At 49.5% G+C, this 24,613-nt stretch overlaps 1 protein-coding gene across 1 annotated transcript in view; it reads right to left on the reverse strand.

Moving 5' to 3' along the window:
* Positions 1-23,417, reverse strand: part of FLNC (filamin C) — a 128,781-nt gene extending 105,364 nt beyond the window's left edge. The window contains 1 exon segment of the mRNA XM_033163497.1: positions 22,884-23,417. Within this exon segment, the coding sequence (XP_033019388.1) occupies positions 22,884-23,238 (355 nt within the window). The 5' untranslated portion in view covers positions 23,239-23,417.
* Positions 23,418-24,613: the final 1,196 nt, after the last annotated feature.

Below are 24,613 nucleotides of genomic sequence, written 5' to 3' on the forward strand. Positions count from 1 at the left end.
TCAGACACCATGCAGGAAGAGAGGGCTTGATGAATCCAGCAGGCAGAGGATTGCAGATCTCGTGTTTCAGATGCCTTGTCACTCTACGTCACTAACCACAAAGTGATGCCCTGCATCCCTGCTCTGCTGCCATGGCAACTGCTTCCCCCTCCCTCCTCTTCCCCAGCAGTTATTGATCACCCCCTAAGGGGACCTTCCGCACATTTCCAAACAGCCTGGGACCTCGGAGGGGTCAAACCCAAGAGTTTGGAGGAGAGAGTATCCAGATGTTCCGTCCGTGTCTTATATAGCAAAGATGCGATTTTGTATTTTAATTTTTCGGCAAGCAGGGGGAGGGGAGGGGGACTTTTCTGCTCGTGGCTTGTGTCTACACACACACAGAGACACACACACACACGCTTCCAGCTTGCAACTGAGCTCATCCCTCCAGAGACAGGGAGAGATGACTGAGTTTTCTTTCCCACTTGCAGCTGGTTGACCTCAGGCCTCAGCTATGAGGTGGGCAGGGGAGTCAGGCTTGTGTGAGAGTGAGCGTGTGAGCGTGCAGATCGGTGGCGGAGGAGAGGAAGCCAGATTCCCGACTCGCTCCAGGTTTCACGGTTCCGGAGAAAACCCGGATCCTTAGAGTCACATCTGCACCAGACATGTATGCAGATTGTATAGCTTTAAAATCTCAAAGCACCCTGGGAGCTGTAGTTTGTTAAGGTTGCTGTGAGCTGTTAGGAGACGCCCGTTCCCCCATCACAGAGCTACAATTCCCAGAATTAAGATTGGCGGCGAAGCCACTCTTGGAATCTACGATTCTATCTGAGGTCCACCTCCGAGGGCCTTCTGGTGGTTCCCTCCCTGCGAGAAGTGAGGTTACAGGGAACAATGCAGAGGGCCTTCTCGGTGGTGGCGCCTGCCCTGTGGAACGCCCTCCCATCAGACGCCAAGGAAATAAACAACTATCTGACTTTTAGAAGACATCTGAAGGGCGCCCTGTTTAGGGACGTTTTTAAGGTTTGATGCTGTATTTTGTTTTTAATATTCGGTTGGGAGCTGCCCAGAGTGGCTGGGGAAACCCAGCCAGATGGGCAGGGTATAAATAAAACTATTATTATTATTATTATTATTATTATTATTATTATTATTATTATTATTATTTCTGTGGGAAACCCACAAGCAGGATTTGAACACAAGACCACCCTCCCTTCAACTGGGATTCAGAAGCATTGCTGACACCCAACTGGGATGGCAGAGCACAGCCCTTCTGGCTAGTAGCCATCGATAGCCCTCTCCTCCTCGAATTTCTCCAATCCTCTTCCAAAGCCATCCAGATTGGTTGCCATCCTTGGCTCCTGTGGCAGGGAGTTCCATAGTTTGAAAGTATTCCATGTTTCCTGAATCTTCCAATACTCAGCTTCCCCTTTCGCTCCTGAGTTCCAGCGTTATGAGTAGGACTGGATGACATTTCGATATATTGTCCAAAGCCGGTTTGAAGTCCATATCATGATATCGGTTTCATTGTTTTTGACCTGGCACTATATCGCAAATCGTGATGTGTGTATTAGTGTGCTATGCAAAAATCGCGAGGAAGGGGAAACCATGAAGCCAGCAGATGCCTCTGTACATAGCTACATCCTTATTTCAGACATAATATATCAGTAAGGGATGCGGGTGGCGCTGTGGTCTAAACCACTGAGCTTAGGGCTTGCGGATCAGAAGGTCAGCGGTTCGAATCCCCGCAACGGGGTGAGCTCCCGTTGTTCGGTCCCAGCTCCTGCCAACCTAGCAGTTCAAAAGCACGTCAAAGTGCAAGTAGATAAATAGGCACCGCTCTGGTGGGAAGGGAAACGGCATTTCTGTGCGCTGCTCTGGTTTCACCAGAAGCGGCTTAGTCCTGCTGGCCGCATGACCCAGAAAAACTGTCTGCGGACAAACATCGGCTCTCTCGGCCAGTAAAGCGAGATGAGCACCACAACCCCAGAGTTGCTCACGACTGGAATTAACTGTCAGGGGTCCTATACCTTCAATATATCAGTATATTGTGATATATCAGTACAGTGGTACCTTGGTTTAAGAACAGCCCTCTTTACGAACTATTCAAAACAAAATAAATAAAAAAATTAAATTCCTTCCAGTAGCACCTTAGAGACCAACCAACATGGCTACCTACCTGTAAATGGAACTATGGAAGGCACCACATTGAGCCGCACGAAATGGAAGCCCATCAACCTCACCAAGAACAAACTTAGTTGGTCTCTAAGGTGCTACTGGAAGGATTTTTTTTAATTTTTAAATTTTGTTTTGACTATGGCAGACCAACACGGCTACCTACCTGTAACTACAAACTATTCAGGTTAAGAACTCCGCAAAACCAGAAGTAATGTCCCGGTTTGCGAACTTGACCTCGGTCTAAGAACGGAATCCGAACGATGGAAGGGCACTGGCGGCGGGAGGCCTCATTAGGGAAAGTGTGCCTCGGTTTAAGAACGGCTTCGGTTTAAGAACGCACTTCCGGAACGGATTAAGTTCTTAAACCGAAGTACCATTGTATATCATGACGTTCTGCTGGTGATATATAGTGGTGCCTCGGGTTAAGAACTTAATTCGTTCTGGAGGTCCGTTCTTAACCTGAAACTGTTCTTAACCTGAGGGACCACTTTAGCTAACGGGGCCTCCTGCTGCCGCCACGCAATTTCTGTTCTCATCCTGAAGCAAAGTTCTTAACCCGAGGTACTATTTCTGGGTTAACGGAGTCCGTAACCTGAAGCGCCTGTAACCCGAGGTACCACTGTATCACAAAGCAGAAAGCTAGATATCGTCCAGCCCTCATTATAAACTTTATAAACTTTCTCTGTGCGCTTTTATAAACTTCAATCCTGTCGCCTTTAACTTGCCTTTTCTCTAATCTCAAAAGTGCCAAACGCTTCAGCCTTTATTCAAAGGGGGGGGGTCCCTTCCTCCCCCTTGATCATTTGCGTGGCCCTTTCCTGAACTTTTCCCAGCTCTACAATCTCCTTTCTGAGGTGAGCTGACCAGAACTGTATACAGTATTCCACATGCGACGGCACCATAGATTATCTAACAGTATCATGAGACCGCCAGCTTTGTTTTCGATTCCTTTCCGAATGATCTCTAGCATGGGATTTGCCCTTTTCACACTGCGGCAACATTGGGTCACTATTGCCATCGAGCTATCTACTACAAACCCCAAAACAACAGTAGAATTTGGTCAAGACCCGTGATGTATCATATGGGGCACATGTCTTCAGGCCAATAGGGAGTGGAAAAGGTGCTTAAACCTTCTGGCAAAGTTTTAGGAGTTCGGAAGGCTGATCATAGAATTGGAGAGTTGGAAGAGACCCCAAAGGTCGTCCAGTCCAACCCCCTTGCAATACAGGATTCCACCCGCCCCCCAGTTCTGTGTCTCTAAAAAGGCTCTTCCAGAACCTTCCCCCCCCCCCATTGCTCTTGCCCCCTCTTGGCTAGCCCCAATTTATTTTATTTTATTTTTTAAAATAATTTTTATTAGTTTTGAATTACAGACCAATAATTGGCCACCCCCACTTGAGAGAAACCAAATGTGATTGCAATGGGTTTGGTAACCTGAATCCTCAGCTGGAAGGAAAAATTGGGTTTTTTCGGGGGGGGGGTGAGAGAGACAGAGAATGGGGGTGGCCTGTAGCGGGTCAGAAGGGGACCTGTGAGCCAGCACCCTGAGTCCCCGGCGTCTGTGACAGGACGCCTGCCAAGCTGGTGAGACACAAACAATGAAATAAGCTGTCAGAAACGCAGAAGAATGTCTCAGGGGATGGGGGGGATCTGAGGGAGGGGGTCAGCCCAGCTGCAAGCAGATGTTTGGTGCACTCAGAGTCTTCCCCCCCCCCCAAAAAAAAACCCAGCATCAGCCAGGAGGTGCAACTTGCGTTCAGTCTTGGTAAAATGGGGGGGGGGGCAGCATCTCTGCTAAAATCCTACAGTGCTGTCCAATTCCTGCCTCCCATCCTGGGGCAAATCCAGACCTCCTTCTGTTCTGAGCCTCCACCCTTGAACTGTTTTCAGGGATGTTAGACAGCACAGCGCTGGCCATTTAACTGAACATTTGCTGCCATTTGTTATCCTGCAATATATGGGATAAAGGGACGCAGGTGGCGCTGTGGGTTAAACCACAGAGCCTAGGGCTTGCCGATCGGAAGTTCGGCGGTTCGAATCCCCGCGACGGGGTGAGCTCCCGTTGCTCAGTCCTTGCTCCTGCCCACCTAGCAGTTCGAAAGCACGTCAAAGTGCAAGTAGATAAATAGGTACCGCTCCGGTGGGAAGGTAAACGGTGTTTCCGTGCGCTGCTCTGGTTTGCCAGAAGCAGTGTTGTCATGCTGGCCACATGACCCAGAAGCTGCACGCCGGCTCCCTCGGCCAATAAAGTGAGATGAGCGCCGCAACTCCAGAGTCGTCCGCGACTGGACCTAATGGTCAGGGGTCCCTTTACCTTTTTACTATATGGCATGTCTTCCCATCGCTCTCCCTGTTCGAAAAACACCGCAGGTTTGTTATCTATCTGTCTTTATATCGCGCCTTTTTCTCCAAGGAGCTCAAGGGGGAATTAATAATAATAATAATAATAATAATAATAATAATAATAATACAACAGTCACACTGGGTTTCCCCAGCATACGTAGTTCTCCTCCCCGTTTGATCCCCACGACGACCCTCCAAGGTAGGACAGGCTGAGAGTGAGTGCCTGGCCCAAGGTCACCCAATTACCTTCATGGCTAAGCGGGGCATTTGAACCCTGGTCTCTCCCAGGTCGTGGTCCTCATTTAACCCCCAACAACAACCCCATGAGGTGGGTTAAGTGGAGAGTGAGTGCCTGGCCCAAGGTCGCCCAGTGAGCTTCCTGGCTGAGCGGGGGATTCGAACCCCAAGCGCTCTAACCAGGAAGGCCAAAGACTCGGAACGGCCGGCAGCTGCTCCCGGCAGCTGCTTCTGGGAGCAGAGACCACGCTCTCCCAGTTGGGACCGATGTCAGCGGGATTAGTCCCGGAATGCCTGCCCTGCCTCCCTCCTCCCCCCCCTCCCCACAGCCCCCACTCCATGGCCCAGCAGCTGCCCAGCCCAGCCCAAAGGCAGGAGGGAGCCAAACCTCCAGGTTCTGCCATTCCGGGACTGAGCATGGCATTCGCCATGGGGGTGGCATTCGCATCAGGCATTGCCAGGATCCAGCTGGCAAAGGGTGGGAAAAAAGCAATTTTTCTCTGTACCACCCTGTGTCCCAAACACATCGTTGCTCCTCCAAGAGGGCCAATCTTCCTTCGGCAGAATTAGGGATCTGGCGTAGGACATTTAACTCTTGGCTTTGCCTAAACTGAAATCCCCCCCCAAAAAAAAACACACACACACACACACACACACCCGGTCTAATATCCTGCAAGATTGTCACAAGAGCGCCTGGACTAAAACTGTCTATCAAAAACTTCGCTCTTGCGGTTTATCACCGCAACAGCGGCTCACTTTGGGTTTTTGTGAAGCAAACGGTCTCATTTGCCAGCGCCTAAACGATATCCAGGTGGACCCAGGTGGCGCTGTGGGTTAAACCACAGAGTCTAGGGCTTGCCGATCAGAAGGTCGGCAGTTCGAATCCCCGCGACGGGGTGATCTCCCGTTGTTCGGTCCCAGCTCCTGCCCACCTAGCAGTTCAAAAGCACGTCAAAGTGCAAGTAGATAAATAGGTACCGCTCCAGCGGGAAGGTAAATGGCGTTTCCGTGTGCTGCTCTGGTTCGCCAGAAGCAGCTTTGTCATGCTGGCCACATGACCTGGAAGCTGTACGCCGGCTCCCTTGGCCTATAGAGCGAGATGAGCGCCGCAACCCCAGAGTCGGACACGACTGGACCTAATGGTCAGGGGTCCCTTTACCTTTTTAAACGATATCGAGCGTCAGAACAACTTGGCCACAATAAGGAAATTCTGCCCATCGTATGGCTATTTCCCACCTTCCCATTTCGACTCTCCGGCACCCTATCTGCGTAACCTGGCAATTCTAAAACATAGACGCGCTTTTACCCTCTCAAGATTGAATGCATTGCCCTCGGCTGGACTCGAGGGACGATTCCAACAGGTTATGTCCCTGCGGAGACGGCGGTCCCGAATCGGCGGCGCGTGCCCTTCTGGCTTGCACTCTTTATAAAGACTTGAGAAATGAGGTTATCGCCCCTCTTTCATTGTCCATTCCGGGTCGCCCAGCCACTGCCACCGTGTCCTTTCTCTTGGCAGATCAAGATGAACAGGTGACAGCAAAGGCTGCAAGGTTTTTAGCCGGGGCAATCGAAACGAGGTCCACTATTTGACTAGTGATTCAAAACCCTAAAAGGTATTTTATATAATGGACTTTTTAATTACTATTCTTTGTATATTGTATTGTTGTTTTATTGCTATGGCCGATGGCTGACGCAAATATAGGCTCGTTCATTCATTCAAGCAGAATCGCTGCCCTGGGTGGGATCCCCAAAGGTCCTCTAGTCTGCACGGCCCCTCTGACACACACAAACCCCATTATGCATCAACCCACAAAATAAGAACGTCAGAGGAACCCGTTGGGTCAGTTCAAAGGAGAGCCCATCTAGTCCAGCTTCCTGTTCTTACAGCGGCCAGCCAGATGCCCGTTATGGGAAATCTGCAAGCAGTATTCGAACACAAGACCCCTCTCTACTCCTGCGGTTTCCAGCAACTGGGATTCAGAAGCATCACCTCCTCTGACTGCCGTTGTTTTATTGATTATAGTTTAGAAATTATTTATTATAATTGTTAAGAGTGGATTTCTGTTTAATTTTTATTATGCTGATATTGAACGTTATTCATATAGGCTATTCTAATGGATTGTAGAATATTACTTTATTTGATATAAGTTGCTTATTTTAAAGTTACGTTTTATTATCACATTTTTGTATTGGATTAGATTGTTATCATGTGTACATTCTATACAAGATCTCAAAGCAGCTGTCTTACTACAAAAGAATTTCAGAGATAGACTGGAAAGAGAAGTTGCTGAATTGCAACTTATTACCAAACTTAAAACCATGGAGAGACCTGGTCTGAATAGAGACATTGGATTCTTATCTCATTATACATGATAAAGCTATTTTTAGCCATCTCACCCCTTGCTTTTTCCTGTAAGACCAACTGCAGTCGTTAGCAGTCGTCAACAGGTGTCCCACACCCATCAGCCTATCACCCATTCCCACCACCCTTCTGAGTAATACCCCTCCCCACCCTCTCACTATATATAAGGGTCTGGTGACTTCTGTTTCAGTATATCTGAAGAAGTGTGCATGCACACGAAAGCTCATACCAAGAAGAAACTTAGTTGGTCTCTAAGGTGCTACTGGAAGGAATTTTTAAATTTTTGTTTCTTCAGCTTGTAAACCGCCTTGGGTATCGGGAAATAGAAAGACGATATGCAAATTATCCCATGGACTGCAAGAAGATCAAACCTATCCATTCTTAAAGAAATCAGCCCGGAGTGCTCACTAGAAGGACAGATCCTGATGTTGAGGCTCCAGTACTTTGGCCACCTCATGAGAAGAGAAGACTCCCTAGAAAAGACCCTGATGTTGGGAAAGATGGAGGGCACAAGGAGAAGGGGATGACAGAGGATGAGATGGTTGGACAGTGTTCTCGAAGCGACTGGCATGAGTTTGGCCAAACTGCGGGAGGCGGTGAAAGACAGGAGTGCCTGGCGTGCTCTGGTCCATGGGGTCACGAAGAGTCAGGCACAACTGAAAGACTGAACAAAAACATGCGAATTAAAAGTTGAATGAAATGAAAACGGCTAGTAGCCTTCGACAGCCCTCTCCTCCCTCGCTATTCCCCTCTGAATGCCATCCAAGTTGGCAGCCATCCCTGCTTCCTGAGGCAGTGAGTTCCACAGGTTAGCTGTGTGAATAAGGGCTTTCTTATCTCCGTCCTGAGTTGCAAGAGCTCAAAAATGTAATGCTTTGAGAAGTTCTGGCTCCTGATCTTCGGGAGACACGACCAGGCAGCTCGAACCTTCCCCCCCCCCCAACGCTTTTGCGAAGATTATTTCTTCTCCCTTTCCCACGCTTTCCTCACCTTCTCCTGCCCCCCAACAGAACCCTGGTATCCTGTCCCTTCCAGCATCCGATACTCCTGGCCCCGGGTCCCAAAATAGCAGGCTCACCCTCCCCCCGGCCCTCTTTGCAAGGGTGACAAGGGGCCGGTTCCTGTCCTGGTCGTGCGCCCAGAACCTCCCCCAAATACAGATGCCAACCGGCTGATCCCTCGCCTCCCGCAGCTTCTGATTGGTTGCCAAAACCTATATTGGTAAACCCAGGGTTTTAAAGGAGTGAGCTTCCTCCCAATGTTTCTTCGCCCGCTGCCTTGCCTGTCTGAAGAAGAAGAAGAAGAAGAAGAAGAAGAAGAAGAAGAAGAAGAAGAAGAAGAAGAAGAAGAGTTTGGATTTGATATCCCGCTTTATCACTACCCGAAGGAGTCTCAAAGCGGCTGACATTCTCCTTCCCCTTCCTCCCCCACAACAAACACTCTGTGAGGTGAGTGGGGCTGAGAGACTTCAGAGAAGTGTGACTAGCCCAAGATCACCCAGCAGCTGCATGTGGAGGAGAGGAGACACGAACCCGGTTCCCCAGATTACGAGTCTACCGCTCTTAACCACTACACCACACTGGCTCTCATCCACTGGCTGAACACCCGAGCACATCATCCATGCGCGTTCCGGTTGTGGAAAGGCTTCTGCTCAGGTTGGATAAAAATCAATCATGTTTTTTTAAAAAATAAATAAATTGGATTTTTATTTTTATTTTTAAATCAGATTTTTAAAATAAAATGCTTTGGGGGGGGAACTTTCGCAGCAGAAAAATTGTCCAAATATAAACAGTTAACTTATTAAACCTCACAATAATTTCATAATTACCTGTCTATGTATTTCTAATAGTATAACCAAATCGGTAATTATCGATATAACTGTAAAAACTACTCTGAAAATTTATTGTTCCGAAAATGAAACCTTCCTCTGGTTGTAAATATTAAGATTATACCAGCAAGAATGAGTCTTTCACACACACACACACACACACACACACACACACACACACACACACATATATATATATATATATATATATATATATATATATATATATAAAATCAAGTCTTACTGACTCGTGATTTAAACCGTGATTTAAATCACAACCACCCTGCTTCCGCTCCATCCATCCTTCAGGTCTTGTCTGACTATGCTGCCGAACTCTGGGTGACGTCACGGTCACCAGCCAATAGGCGCTTGGAAAATGGTAGGTGCACAGTTTCTCCAAAGCTTGATTTTTTTCCCGCAAGGAAAAAGTGCAGGTGATGGGACTGGCACCAAGGTCTCTTGTGCAGATTATGCACATCGTGGTGGGTGTACACAAGGCATTGAGCCCGTTTCCAGACAGTTTCTCTGAGTAGCATTGCCTAACCACCTTGAGAGCATCTCTAACCTTACTCGGGGTGTGAGAAGTCTGAAAACCAGAACCAAGCTCTCCTGGACCGGGAAAGGCTGGACACTGTAGTTCATGTTCTGGTTCCTTCAAATCCGGATTGCTGCAATGCGCTCTCTGTGGGACTTCGCTTGTCCTTGATTTGGGGAAGCTGCACTGAGTGCAGAATGCTGCAACACGATTGCTGACAGCAAGGAGGCCTTGTTAGCACATTAGAGGGTGAAAGGTTGTTTTCTGCTGCTCCAGAGAAGCGGACACGGAGCAATGGATTCAAAGTACAAGAAAGAAGATTCCACCTAAACATTAGGAAGAACTTCCTGACAGTAAGAGCTGTTCGGCAGTGGAATTTGCTGCCAAGGAGTGTGGTGGAGTCTCCTTCTTTGGAGGTCTTTAAGCGGAGGCTTGACAGCCATCTGTCAGGAATGCTTGGATGGTGTTTCCTGCTTGGCAGGGGGTTGGACTGGATGGCCCTTGGGGTCTCTTCCAACTCTAGGATTCTATGATTCTATGATTCTAGTACAACTTGGGGACCAGTAAAAGCAGGGGTCGGCAACGTTTTTTGAGGCCGGTCCGGTCCACTCCCCGGCACACCTCTTAGTGGGTCGGAGTGTCTGTCCCCCGTCCCCCCCGGTGCGCTCAAGCTATTTCTGGCGCTCTTCCGACCCGGAAGTCGGTCCCTGCAGCGAGGAGGGCAAAAGCACAGAATCCCCACGCTGATCCACGGAACGGCCGTGGGCCGGTTCCAGGAAGTTCATGGGCCAGAAGCAGCCCATAGGCTTTAGGTTGCCGACTTCTGAGTAAAAGTGTAAAAGAGTATTGGGAAAGAATTCATAATGAACTGGGAAAAAATGTTGTAAAGTACTCCCCCCCCCAAAAAAAAAAAAAACCAATGTCCTTTTTGTTGGGGAAACAAAATAAAACAAAATAAAAAATAAAAAAATTCCTTCCAGTAGCACCTTAGAGACCAACTAAGTTTGTTCTTGGTATGAGCTTTCGTGTGCATGCACACTTCTTCAGATACGAAAGCTCATACCAAGAACAAACTTATATTTAAATAAATCCTTTAACAACTGGGGACTAGTTTACCTAAGAGATTGCCTTACCCCATAACAGCCCACTCGGCTGCTTCAATCAGAGGAAATGGCACTGCCACAAAATACCTGTTCCACACTTTGGAACTCCCTGCCACTTGACATCAGGCAGGCGCCTTCCCTGAACTCATTTTGACGCCTGCAAAAAGCATTTTTGTTCAGGCAAGCCTACCCAGACGTTTAGAAAGTCGGTGCGAGTTTTAATCTGATTTTGGCCTATGGTTATCTTAGCAAATTTCACAGTGTTGAATTTTAAAAAGTGGTTAACATTTTATTGTTCCATCTTTTTCCTAAACCACTTTGAGAGAGTGTGTGTGTTTTTTTAACCACTCAAGCAATGTATAAATTTTATGAAATAAAAAATAAATAAGATTAGTATTACGGGGTGTGTGCAATGGTTTCAGGAGGTTGGATGGGGAGTGTTCTCCGATGATGACTTTGCTAGCGTTGAAATAAGTGCTTTGTGCATCCATACTTGCAAAAAATAAAAACCAAAATAAAAACCTAGAAGTGATTTCTGAGTGCTGCTGTTTTGCAACTGGGACTTGGCTGCGTAACAGCAAATTCAGGTTGCAAAACTGAAACGTTTCTGGCGCTCTGCTGCCACACACCCCACCCCCCCCCAAAAAAAACTGGACTAAAAATGTAAGAAGCATCTGTTAAACCAGTGGCTCATCTCACAGCAGCTAGACCATAAGGTTTCTGTCACTCTTAAGGACCCCAAGTTAAATGGGGGGAGGCGTGTTTTGCCACAGGACTATCTCTGAGCCCCCTTGCAATTATCTGTCGACACCTGTCCTCACCCGCATTCCACTAGGACAAAGATGGATCGGGCATCCACCAACAGCTGAGGGCAAGAAGCGGCTGGTGGAAGATTCCTGGGATTCCAGGACACACACACACACACACACACACCCCGGCAAAGGGGGCACCTCCTTCTCTTCCAGATCTGGGGTTCGTGGGAATGCTGCCCCACCCCAGGGCCAGCTGCACGGTTAGAAAACTCCAGCACAATCCTAAAAGTTGCCCAGGGCAGGGATAAGGCAAATTTTTGCCGCTGAGCTACCAGCTTTCTGGCCATTGATTTATTGTGTTTGTGCATAAACTTTCTAGCACCTTATAGGTAAAGGGACCCCTGACCGTTAGGTCCAGTCGCGGACGACTCTGGGGTTGCAGCGCTCATCTCGCTTTACTGACCGAGGGAGCCGGCGTACAGCTTCCGGGTCATGTGGCCAGCATGTCTAAGCCGCTTCTGGCGAACCAGAGCAGCGCACGGAAACGCCGTTTACCTTCCCGCCGGAGCGGTACCTATTTATCTACTTGCACTTTTGACGTGCTTCCGAACTGCTAGGTGGGCAGGAACAGGGACCGAACAACAGGAGCTCACCTCGTTGCGGGGATTCGAACCTGGCACCCAACAACTCTGGGGTTGTCTAGAGAAAAACTCGACAACTTTTGGGGTGTCCTGATTTTTACCTTTTTGAAATATGGCAACCCTAGCTCACGTATGAGGCCAGGGACGAGGGAGGGCAGGCTTTCCTAGAATGGACACATTTATGCGTTACGGCAGAGGCAAAATTTGAGGAGCTTCCCGACGGGCAGGTCAGTCTCTTGGCCTCTGGGGTGCCAGCCAGGCAATGCCAAGTTTGCCGCCCTTCCCCCAAGGCCGGGAGGAGACTCTGTTACCAAAGATAGACAATGGAGCGCAAATGCCTTTGCCATGGAGCCTCAGGAATGCCTGGCATCTCCCAGAGGGAGCCTAGCTCCAATCCCCATTTATATATATATATGATACACACACACACACACACACACACAGGACGTGGGTGGCGCTGTGGCTTAAACCACAGAGCCTAGGGCTTGCCGATCAGAAGGTCGGCGGTTCGAATCCCCGCGACGGGGTGAGCTCAGCTCCCATTGCTCAGTCCCTGCTCCTGCCAACCTAGCAGTTCGAAAGCACATCAGAGTGCAAGTAGATAAATGGGTACCGCTCCGGCGGGAAGGTAAATGGCGTTTCCGTGCGCTGCTCTGGTTCGCCAGAAGTGGCTTAGTCATTCTGGCCACATGACCCGGAAGCTGTCTGCCGGCTCCCTCAGCCAGTAAGGCGAGATGAGCGTTGCAACCCCAGAGTCGTCTGTGACTGGACTTATCTGTCAGGGGTCCCTTTACCTTCTCATTCATACACACACACACACACACACACACACACACCCTGAGCTGGTGTGGAACTGCCTGGTTCCTGGGGAAAGGGGCTGGATTGTAGAATTCTCGAGAGGCACCCAACGGTCATCTAGTCCAACCCCCTGTTATGCCGGGGGGGTTTCTTTGCACAGGCAGCTGGTGGGACAGGGATTCTCAGGAGCTGTGGGTGGGTGCTTCTCTTAAAGAGATTGGGGGGAGAGAGAGAGAGATTCTCTTTGCATATTAACTATTTGATTCTGTTTGCATCTTAACTACCCAATTTTCGAATCAATGTCCAAGCCAAAATGTGACTATTCCTGTGAAAGCCACACTTCCCTGAGTCTGTAGAACCAGAGAATTGTAGAGTGGGAAGGGACCCCGACGATCATCTAGTCCAACCCCCTGAAATGCAGGAACAGACAGGTGATCAAACCTGCAACCTTGGTGTTATCAGCTCCACGCTCTAGCCATCTATCCATTGCGCCCCTATTTACTCGCCTTTTGTCTAATCTAAAACGCTGGTGGGGAGACGCTCCAGCCCTTTTCTGGTGGCCTCTTTCTGAAGCTTTTCCAACTCCACAATACAGTGGTACCTTGGTTCTCAAACTTAATGCGTTCCGGAAGTCCGTTCCAAAACCAGGCATATGCCTCCTGGCTGGGGAACCAAGGCTGAATTTGGCAGTCCCTGCGCATTATTGCTTAAAAGCTACATGCACCTTTAGAAATTTAAAGTGGTCACCTTGCCGACAAAGGTCCGTATAGTTAAAGCTATGGTTTTCCCAGTAGTAATGTATGGAAGTGAGAGCTGGACCATAAAGAAGGCTGATCGCCGAAGAATGGATGCTTTTGAATTATGGTGCTGGAGGAGACTCTTGAGAGTCCCATGGACTGCAAGAAGATCAAACTTATCCATCCTTAAAGAAATCAGCCCCGAGTGCTCACTGGAAGGACAGATCCTGAAGTTGAGGCTCCAATACTTTGGCCACCTCATGAGAAGAGAAGACTCCCTGGAAAAGACCCTGATGTTGGGAAAGATGGAGGGCACAAGGAGAAGGGGACGACAGAGGACGAGATGGTTGGACAGTGTTCTTGAAGCGACTGGCATGAGTTTGGCCAAACTGTGGGAGGCAGTGAAAGATAGGCATGCCTGGCATGCTCTGGCCCATGGGGTGACGAAGAGTTGGACATGATTGTACGACTGAACAACAACAACCTTGATTCTCAAACTTAATCCATTCCGGAAGTCCGTTCCAAAACCAAACCGTTCCAAAACCAAGGTGCGCTTTCCCATAGAAAGTAATGCAAAATGGATTAATCCGTTCCAGGCTTTTAAAAACCACCTCTAAAACAGCAATGTAACATGAATTTTACTATTTAACGAGACCACGGATCCACAAAACGAAAGCAATTAAACAACGTACTGCAGTCACACAATCAATCCACCAGGAGCCGAACTGGGTTCCACGCAGTCAGAAAAACAAAACGAAAAGAGGAGCAAAAACGAAAACGCAAAATAATTGGCAGAAACAGGCGTAACACTCAAAACGTGGCACTCAAAACGGAAACACTAAAAAATGGAGCACGTTCGGCTTCCGAAAAACGTTCGCAAACCGGAACACTTGCTTCCGGGTTTGCAGTGTTTGGGTTCCGAGTTGTTTGAGTACCAAGGCGTTTGAGAACCAAGGGAACACTGTACCCTTTCGGAGGCGAAGGTAGCAGGAACCGTGCACACGGCTCTGAATGCAGATTTGCCTAACTGCGATCATGACAGCGGCTGTTTTGCTTTCAGCTCTTTTCCCAAAGATCCCTTGCATGGAATCTGCCTTTTTCACAGCCGCTGGAATAATAAAGAATCTCAAATTAAACTTATATCTTCTGACATTATTATCTATTTAGTCATTTCTAGCCAGACACACTTTGACCACAAACTAAGAAATGATAGGTAAGCTGCCTCTGTTGGCTACATGAATTGCTATATTATTTACTATAATTTGTTATGTGTGTTCTTTCATGTAGACGTGATAAAACTTTCTCTGGATGTCGAAATGCTCGTTACACAATTGTCTTGATAGAAATGACTAAACAGATAATAATGTCAGAAGACATAAGTTTAATTTAAGATTCTTTATTATTCCAGCTGATGAAGAATAAACGAAACAGGGCCTTGTCCTGGAGTTAACAATCGTAACTGGAATTTGTTTTATACTTTCAACAACAAAAATAGAGAAAACCATCGTTGATTGCCGTCCTGGCCTGAGTCCTTGCAACCTTTCTACTTTATTTCTTGAATTCTCCAAGGACTCCAATTTTCTAATTATTTTTCACAGCCTCGGCACACTGGGACGCTGTCTTTTGCCGAGCTCTCTACTCCGTATCTGCTATATATATATATATATATATATATATATATATATATATATATATATATCTAGAGGCCAAAAAGTCCGGCTTTCCAAAACGGCCTGGCCTCCCTCCCTCCCTCCCTGGCCTCCCCCCACCCCTGGCGCTTGCTCGGATCGGGAACAGCTGCTTGGAATGGGCTACCAATGCAGTCATTGCTTCCTAGGATGTGATCTTATCAGAGGCCTGGGCAGGCGGGAGGGAGAGAAAGGATGAGGGAAGGGTGGCGAAGGGCAGGGAAGCGAGACCCACACAGGAGTACTTTTGCAGACCCAGAAGCCGTTCCCTCCAAGCGAAGCCAGGAGCCGACTGGCAGAGGGTCAAAGCGCTGGCTTGGCTTGAAAGAGCAGCTGATCCCCCCCCCCCTCAGCTGACGCTTTGCTCCAAAGACAGGACTCAGCGCCAAGCCCAAATGCCACCGCTGCCAGCACCTCAGAGGTCATGAAGCCCACCCCCCGCTGGTTGGCCCCGGGTCACCAGCGCAGGATGTAACTGAGACCCCGACTTCCTGCCTTGCAAGGGGTTAGACTAGATGGCACTTAAGGGGTGCCTTCCAACTCGAAATTCTGTGGCTTTTGAGTTTAGGGGAAAGGCAAGTAACAGCCGACAAGATGAAATGTTTTTTTTTTTAAATAAAAATAAAAATCATGCCTGGCATGGAGAAGGTGGGTGGAGAAGAGTTTATCTCCCTCTCTCTCTCGTGGGCATCCAAGGAAACCGAATGTTGGAAGATTCGGAACAGATGGAAGAAACGACTTATAGCTGAACTGCGGAACTACCTGCTGCAGGAGGCGGAGATGGCGACCGACCTGCAAGGCTTCCAAAGAGGATGAGACAAATTCGGGGGGGGGGTGTTTATCGACGGCTGCTGGGCATGATGGCTGTGCTCCAGTGCTTCCTGGAAACCGCAGGAGGAGAGAGAGCTCTTGTGTTCGAATCCTGCTTGCAGGTTTCCCATCGTGGGCGTCTGGTTGGCCACTGTGAGGACAGGCTGCTGGACGAAGAAGGGCTCCCCCTGGCCTGATCCAGCAGCCCCTTCTCCCGTCCTTATAAAGGAGGCCGTGACCTGTTAGCCATTCCTTCTGGTTCCTTACGAAGCCGGCTGGCATCGCCGAGAAGGCTCGAAACGGGCCGGATCCAGGCTGGCTCAGCTTGTTGTTGACGGTTGCACCAGCTGTTTACAGCAAGGGAGAAATTCCCACACTTGGCTGGCGCAGGGGGGGCACCGCACCAAGGCTGGCACCCGCAGCTGCCTCCCGCTGAACTTGAGCAGAGACCAAGCCGCGGTGGGATTGTGGCCGGGACTCGAGACCCCCCCAACCGCCTCCCTCCGCTTGCCCCCACCGCCAGCCAATGAAAACATGGGGGAACAATTCTTGTTGACAAGCGTCCAGCTTTATGAGGTCTCCCTGCCCACCAAGTCGCTGGCTTCCCTCCATCCTGTTCTGCAACAGTCGAGCACATTTCCTTTCAAAGGGAGAGAGGGATGTTTTGGCAGAGCTCTTCTCCCTCCCTCCCCCCACCCCCCTAAAAATGCCAACACAGGCAAAGCAGACTGAACTGAGCTGAACAAAGCGATGAAGAGGTTGTTGCTTTGAGGGGGGAGTCTGCTGGTATGCAGATAGAAGTCACTTCCATTTATATATAGTAAACGTAAAGGGACCCCTGACCATTAGGTCCAGTCGTGTCTGACTCTGGGGTTGCGGCATTCATCTCGCTTTACTGACTGAGGGAGCCGGCGTACAACTTCCGGGTCATGTGGCCAGCATGGCTAAGCAGCTTCTGGCGAACCAGAGCAGCGCACGGAAATGCCGTTTTACCTTCCCGCCAGAGTGGTACCTATTTATCTACTTGCACTTTGACGTGCTTTCAAACTGCTAGGTTGGCAGGAGCTGGGACCAAGCAATGGGAGCTCGCCCCTTCGCGGGGATTCGAACCGCCGACCTTCTGATTGGCAAGCCCTAGGCTCTGTGGTTTAACCCACAACGCCACCCGCGTCATATATATAATTTTTATTTCCCAAGCCGGAATTAAGATTGCCGGAAGAAATATCAACAACCTCAGATATGCTGATGACACAACCTTGATGGCAGAAAGTGAGGAGGAATTAAAGAACCTTTTAATGAGGGTGAAAGAAGAGAGCGCAAAATATGGTCTGCAGCTCAACATCAAAAAAACTAAGATCATGGCCACTGGTCCCATCACCTCCTGGCAAATAGAAGGGGAAGAAATGGAGGCAGTGAGAGATTTTACTTTCTTGGGCTCCATGATCACTTCAGATGGTGACAGTGGGGACATATTTGCTGAATAATAATTAAAAAAAACAGGTTACTTATTTGATATCTTTTTATTACTGCGTATCGAACTTAAATCTATTTATTAGCTTCCCATTATATTCTCTCTTGGTTATCTGTCACTGCACCGGTTTATATCAATCCTGCTAACGTTTTAAGTTGTTTACAACGTGTCTTCAAATTATCAATAAACCTTCTCCACTCAGTCATAAAGAGTCTCTCATCGTGATTTCTTAATTCTCCCAGTAAGTTTCGCCATTTCTGCATATTCCATCAGTTTTAAATGCCAACTTTCTTTTGCTGGAACTGTTTCTTCTTTCCACCCGCTTTCTTAATTTTTAACCCAGCAATATATCGCCAACCATGGTGTGCGTTCGCCCTAGGCAAAAATCACAATGCGGGGAAAATCATGAAGCCAGACGATTCCTCTCCATACTGCATCACGATGTTGAAAACCAGACATTGACCAGCCCTCGGGAGAAAGCATACCCTTGTAAGGTTGTACGCTCTTGTAAAATAGGAAAACACATCCTTGACAGACATCCTGGCTAGTAGCCACTGAAATCTTGTCCTCTGTGGGCCAAGGGAAATTTGGCAGCCGAAATGACCACCCTGGAAATATCAGCTTTCTATGAGGTTGCGTGTGGGTTTGCTTGTTTTAAGTTACTAGCCCTCAGGGTTGCAGGAGAAGGGCATTCAAACGGTGCCTTGCAAAAGTCAGAAGCCAGGAAGAGAGTAAAGGAAAAGGGACCCCTGACCATTAGGTCCAGTCATGGACGACTCTGGGGTTGCGGCGCTCATCTCACTTTAATGGCCAAGGGAGCTGGCGTACAGCTTCCGGGTCATGTGGCCAGCATGACTAAGCCGCTTCTGGCGAACCAGAGCAGCGCACGGAAACGCCGTTTACCTTCCCACCGGAGCAGTACCTATTTATCTACTTGCACTTTGACGTGCTTTCGAACTGCTAGGTGGGCAGGAGCGGGGACCGAGCAACGGGAGCTCACCCCGTCGCGGGGATTCGAACCACCGACCTTCTGATCAGCAAGCCCTAGGCTCCGTGGTTTAGACCACAGATAGGATAGTTAATTTTTTTGCAGGGGACCAATCGTCTGCATAGCCACTTGCTTATACACAGACCCCCACCGCCACCCCGTGACAAGCTGAAGCCAAGCCAAATAAATTGTTGAGGGAGTCCAAATATGCGCAGAAACTTCATTACTCCTTGTGTTATTTATTCAGGCTGCTGGATTTGGCTGATCTTGGCACAGAGTCGTGTAAATAGCCCATTCATCTCTCGCCTCTCCCGTTCCTTCCTTCTTGCTGAGTGGTGCTACCCTGACCCCAGCCTCCCCCTTCGCTTATCACAAGGGGGGAGCGAAGGCCGCTGACAAGGATGGCTTGATGAATTCTGGGCGATATGCCGGTCAGTGGCTACAATGCCCTCCCCTCCACATTTGGAAGCAGCAAGACCTCTCAACAAACAGTCTTAGAAACTCAGATATATACCGTAACCTGGAGCCAAATGGCTCTGTAACCAAGGTTGCAGTCGCCAAAACAAAATGTCTAGTTGCCATTTTGGGGCAAGAAGGCTCTTAAGTCTTAAGTCTTATTTTTCAAATGATGGGCTGACTGTGATTAATTGTCCCTTAAACATCTGGCTAGAACAGATGGGGGGCACAGGTGGCACTGTGAGTTAAACCACAGAGCCTAGGGCTTGTCGATCAGAAGGTCGGCGGTTCGAATCCCCACGGGGTGAGCTCCCATTGCTCTGTCCCTGCTCCTGCCAACCGAGCAGTTCGAAAGCACGTCAAAGTGCAAGTAGATAAATAGGTACCGCTCCGGCGGGAAGGTAAACGGCGTTTCCGTGCGCTGCTCTGGTTCGCCAGAAGCGGCTTAGTCATGCTGGCCACATGACCCGGAAGCTGTATGCCGGCTCCCTCGGCCAGTAAAGCGAGATGAGCGCCGCAACCCCAGATATTGCCCCACACTGCAATATCCAAGGGACTTGGGAGGTGTGTCTCCCCAGTCTGGGAGAGCAGGTACCTCTTGCTGTTAGACAACAGCAGCTCTACAGTATTCGGTGCAATATATAATCATAGAACCATTATATCTGAAGGAGCGTCTCTTCCCCCATCAATCTATCCGGACACTGAGGTCCAGCGCCGAGGGCCTACTCACTGCGAGAAGCCAAGTTACAGGGAACCAGGCAGAGGGCCTTCTCGGTAGTGGCACCCGCCCTGTGGAACTCCCTCCCATCAAGGGTCAGAGAGAAAAACTACCAGACTTTTAGAACAGTGTTTTTCAACCACTGTTCCGCGGCACACTAGTGTGCCGCGAGATGTTGCCTGCTGTGCCGTGGGGAAAATTGAAAAACTACTTTATATATAGTCAATATAGGCACAGAGTTAAAAAATTTAACATTTTCTAATGGTGGTGTGCCTTGTGATTTTTTTCATGAAACAAGTGTGCCTTTGCCCAAAAAAGGTTGAAAAACACTGTTTTAGAAGACATCTGAAGGCAGCCCTGTTTAGGGAAACTTTTAATGTTTGATGGATTATTGTACTTTAATATTTTGTTGGGAGCTGCCCAGAGTGGCTGGGGAAGCCCAGCCAGATGGGCGGGGTATAAATAATAAATTACTATTATTATTATTATTATTAACCACGAGGGTCGTCCAGTCCAGCCCCCTGCAGCGCAGGAATCTTTCATTATTTTTAATTAGATTTGTAGACCACCCTTCATCCGAAGATCTCAGGGCAGTTTCACAGCATAAAAATACAAGATGAAAACACGAAATCCCTCATCCAAAGCAAGAACAAGAACCACAAACCAATAACCCCCCTTCCCACAAACACGTTTAAAAGGATATAGGATGTGTGCCCACAGTAACCCTGAAAGGTAGAATGCTGTTATCACCCCTCCCCTGTTGCTGAAATTACAGGGACGCCGGTTATTTAGTTATTTCCCCAACTTTATTTATTGAGTTCATCTCTAACCCATCCTTCCTTCCAAAGGAGCCCAGATTGCCTGGTGAGCTTGTGGCGAAGGAAGGAAGGGTTTCCAGCTCATACTCTGAGCCAGGGTGGAGAGAGACCCCGTTGCTACAGAGTCACAGAATTATAGATTCGGAAGGGACCCCCAAAGGCCATCCAGTCCAACCCCCTGCAATGCAGGAATCACAGCTAATCTGCAGGAATCCTCCGGGTGCAGCTGGACTTTGGTTCCCAGGGGCTAGGGGTGGTGGCGATGGGAGTTGTAGTCCGGCAGTCTTGGAAGGTTCTTTGCCCCCAGCTGTAAGTAGCTATTCCGCACCACGTCTCAGGCACTTGCCATAGGAGAATACAGCGGCCTACCCCAAAGGGTTGTTGTGAACAGAAAGGGCTATCTCAATTATTGGCAGCAGTAGTTGTAGATAAGACTTTGTTTTTTATTTAATAGCACATAGAGCTTGAAAGTAGAAGCACAGCTACCTCTAGGTCACGGGTGTCAAACACAAGGCCCGCGGGCCGAATCCAGCCCACCAGATCTCGTCATGTGGCCCTTGTAGCCGCCGCCGGCCGCAGGGGCAGAGGGAGGCTCCGCGCCGCCCGGGGCGGCAGCGCGGAGGAGGCACCCCCCTGGGGGCGGGGCGTTGTGACGTCACGGCGCAACGTCAGGACTGAGTGCGCACGCGCAAAATGTCGCGCGTGCACACTCCGTCACTGGGCTCCCGCTGCTGCTGCCGCTTCCGCAGCGACTTTGCGAGCCCTCTGAGTGAAAAAGCGGCTTGGGGGGGCTGCCGCGCGCGATCAGCAGCTACCCCCAAGCCGCCTTTTCATCCGGCGGGCTCGCAAAGTCACTGCGGAAGCGGCAGCAGCAGCAGGAGCCCAGCGACGGAGTGCGCACGCGCGACATTATTTCTTACATTATTACAAAAAACAGTAATAATTGAATGCAGTGACAATAATTTATGATAATAAAGAGTGGACACATAGTCCTACAGAAACAACCGGCCCTTTGAGGGTGAACAAACTGCTGATGCGGCCCCCGATGAATTTGAGTTTGACACCCCTGCTCTAGGTGGTTTTCAGAAATACCGGTATATGAAATGAAACCTTAACATTCTCAATAACAAAAAAAGGACTAAAATCGACACTAAGCAAAAGGAGATTAAAACAAGCATTCTACATGTCTGGGAAGACTTGCCTAAGCAAAATATTTTAAGTTGGCGCCGAAAGGTAGAGTCTGCCTGGCGTCAAGAGGCAGGGAGTTCCAAAGTTAGGTTCTGCGGCTGCCGCCACACACTGTGGTCTGAGTATTATGTGGCAGCCTTAATGGTGCTAGTTCCACAGATCAAACTGGTCTAGTGAGAGTCAACTGGTCCCGAGCTGTTAAGAGCTAATAGTCACATCTTGATCCTGGCCTTGCAAACTGGCAAGCAGTGTTTATTATCCGCAGACCCCTGCCAGCGACAGTGCTACTGCATTCTCTTGGGCAAACAACCACAAAATCTCTCAATGCCGCAGTGTATTTTCAATCCATTCATATTAACATCAGAAGACCCACAAGCAGGATCCGAGCGAAAGAGCAACACTCTCCTCTCCTGGAGAATCCAGAGGCATTGCTACCTTTGACCGCGGCCTAGACTAGGAACCCTGTCTAACCCAGAGAGCTTCCATCTCATCTGAGAAGCTCCCCCGAGAAAGTGCCTTTTGAAACTCCGCCTCTCTGGGACCGACTAAGCAGCAGCTGCGTATGCAACCGTGTAATCCCTCTCTCGGCCGGGACTAAGTAGCGCTCTGTGTAACCCGGGAAGCTGGCGGCCCATCAGAGGGTAGCCTCCCCCAAAAAGCTGCCAGCTGTCCTTTTCTGCAAGAAACCTAACATGCAAACTGGGCAGTAAGAAGCCGAAGCTAATACCTGTCTGTTTATAAATATATATATGCTGTAAAAATATATATCAAAGCAGTTCGCAGCAATAACAACAAAAAAAACCACACCATAAATACAATTAAGATTTTAAAAACAACAACTAACTAACAACCAGATGCCAGTTCTGAATTCTCTACATAGGCCTGGAGGCGGAGAAAAGTTTCCAGCAGGGGTGTGAAAGTTGGCACAGAGGGCGCCTGCTGCCCTTGCCCTAGCTAGCTAGCGCTGCTCTCTGGCAGAGGAAGAGACCTGTGTAACACCGGAAGACGCAGCCACAAACCCCCTTCTTCTGCCAAACCGCCTCCACACACCCCTCTCCAAGACAGGCACCCACACACATACCCCACCCAGACCCTGCGCTCGCGCGCGCGCCTCCCTCCGGCTCTACACCCTCCGCTCGCCAGTGGGGGGCGCGCGCGTAGAAATGGGGGTTGGGAACCCCCCCCGGGGGGATCCCCTACCCTCGCGCCCTCCTCCTGCCGGGGCGCGTCCTCCCCCTCCTCCAGCAACTCACCGATGGAGACCAGCTTGATGTGTTCCCGGTCGAGGAACTCCAGCGCCACCGAGACGTTCTCCAGCTTCATCTGCCTGAAGTTGGGGCGCGCGTGGTACTTTCGGTACATCTTCTTCTGGCTGAGCACCTCGAGGAGACCGATGAGCTTCAGGCCGTCGCTCAGGTCCTTCTGCAAGTCGCCGATGCGCTTGTTCATGCATTTGAGGTGCTCGTTGCACCAGCGCGTAAAAGTGTTCTGTTGAATCTTCTTCCACGGCGCGTCCTCGGCCAGGTCTTTCTCGGTGGCCGGCATCTCCTCCTGATCCTCTTGGTAATAAGTTTGGGGGGCCTGGTCGTAGTAACTGTTGCTATTCATCCTGGATTATTAAGGGAGTGAGGGATCGAGAAGGAGGAAGTGGGTCTGTCCGTTCAAAAGAGAGCAGCTCCGAAAAGGGAGCGAAGGAGCGCGAGCGAAAGAGACCAGGAGAGCCAAAATCCAAGCGGCGCAAAAACTTGCTCGCGGCGAGTTGGGATCGACTAGCGGGGTGGGGGGGGGGTGTGAAATTGAGCAGCCCTTATGGGACTGAAGAGGAGGGAGAAAGGGCTCGAAACCCACCTTGTTCGTTTTAAAAAATTGGGGGGTGGGATTTCCTTCCTGGGGTCTCCAACTTTCCTTTCCCAAAATCCAGAGGCGCGGCGCTTTCGCCCCGAAGAGAGTTAAAACAGTACCCAGAAAACGGTATCAGCGAGGGTGGAGAAAATTAATCCACAAAAGCGGCTTGGGCGGCTGCTGTTATTTTCTTTTGTTTCCCTTTTCCTCCTATTCTGATTCCTTCTTCCTTTTCAGCTGGGATTTCGGAGGCAAGCGAAAGAGAGGTGGAGAAAAAAGACAGGCAGGAAGGACAGCGGAGAGAGAGAGAGAGAGAGATTGAGAGAGAGAGTGGGGGGGAAAGAGGGCGTGTGTTGGAAGTTTCCCTGGATCATTCAAAAGTGGAAGGTCCGGGGCAAAGGAGGGGTTTTTAAAAAAGCTTTCCCCCACCCCACCCCTCGCCCCCCAACCAACCAACCAACCAGCCACCCCCTTGTTCCACGTCAGGAGGAAGGACTCCCAGGAATGCCTGTGCTATGACCATATACAACGAAGAGATGAGTAACTGGCTTCCAGTCCCGCCCCCCCCCCCGAGATAATTCAGGAGCTGTGGATTGGGCGCTATGGATAGCAGGGGGGCAGGGATTGGCTCTGCCAGGAGCAGATTCTCTCCCCCCCCCCCCGTTACAAACTCCACTCTGCTCTCTCTCTCCCCCCCCAACCCAACCCACTTCTCCAGGCAGGAAAGTTAGGGATGTATCAGTTGCTATTTTTAAGATCCTCCCCCCCCCCGTCCTCAAAAGTGGGGGGGGTGGATATTGTTAGGATTTGTCTTCTCTTGCATATGGGGAGGGGAGGGGAACAGCAGCAGCCGGCCTCTGGCCTCAGTTCTGTGAATCCAATTGCTGCTAGAAAGGGTGGGAGTTTAAATGGGGGAATTGTGGGGGGGGGGGAACCAAAAGGTTTGTTGGGGGCGGGAGCAGAACTGTAAATTGTCAGAAGATGGGGAATCCAATGCCTTTGAAAGCCCCCCTGATTAAATTCAGGGGAACCAATAAGAGCATTCACACACACACACACACACACACACACAAAGGGGGTTCAGAGAGACTGAGTATCTTGAACCCATTGCTTGCGGATGCAGTTATGGCAGCGCAAGAAG

The sequence above is a fragment of the Lacerta agilis genome, chromosome 10, assembly GCF_009819535.1.
Source record: "Lacerta agilis isolate rLacAgi1 chromosome 10, rLacAgi1.pri, whole genome shotgun sequence".
In the NCBI taxonomy this organism is placed as follows: domain Eukaryota; kingdom Metazoa; phylum Chordata; class Lepidosauria; order Squamata; family Lacertidae; genus Lacerta; species Lacerta agilis.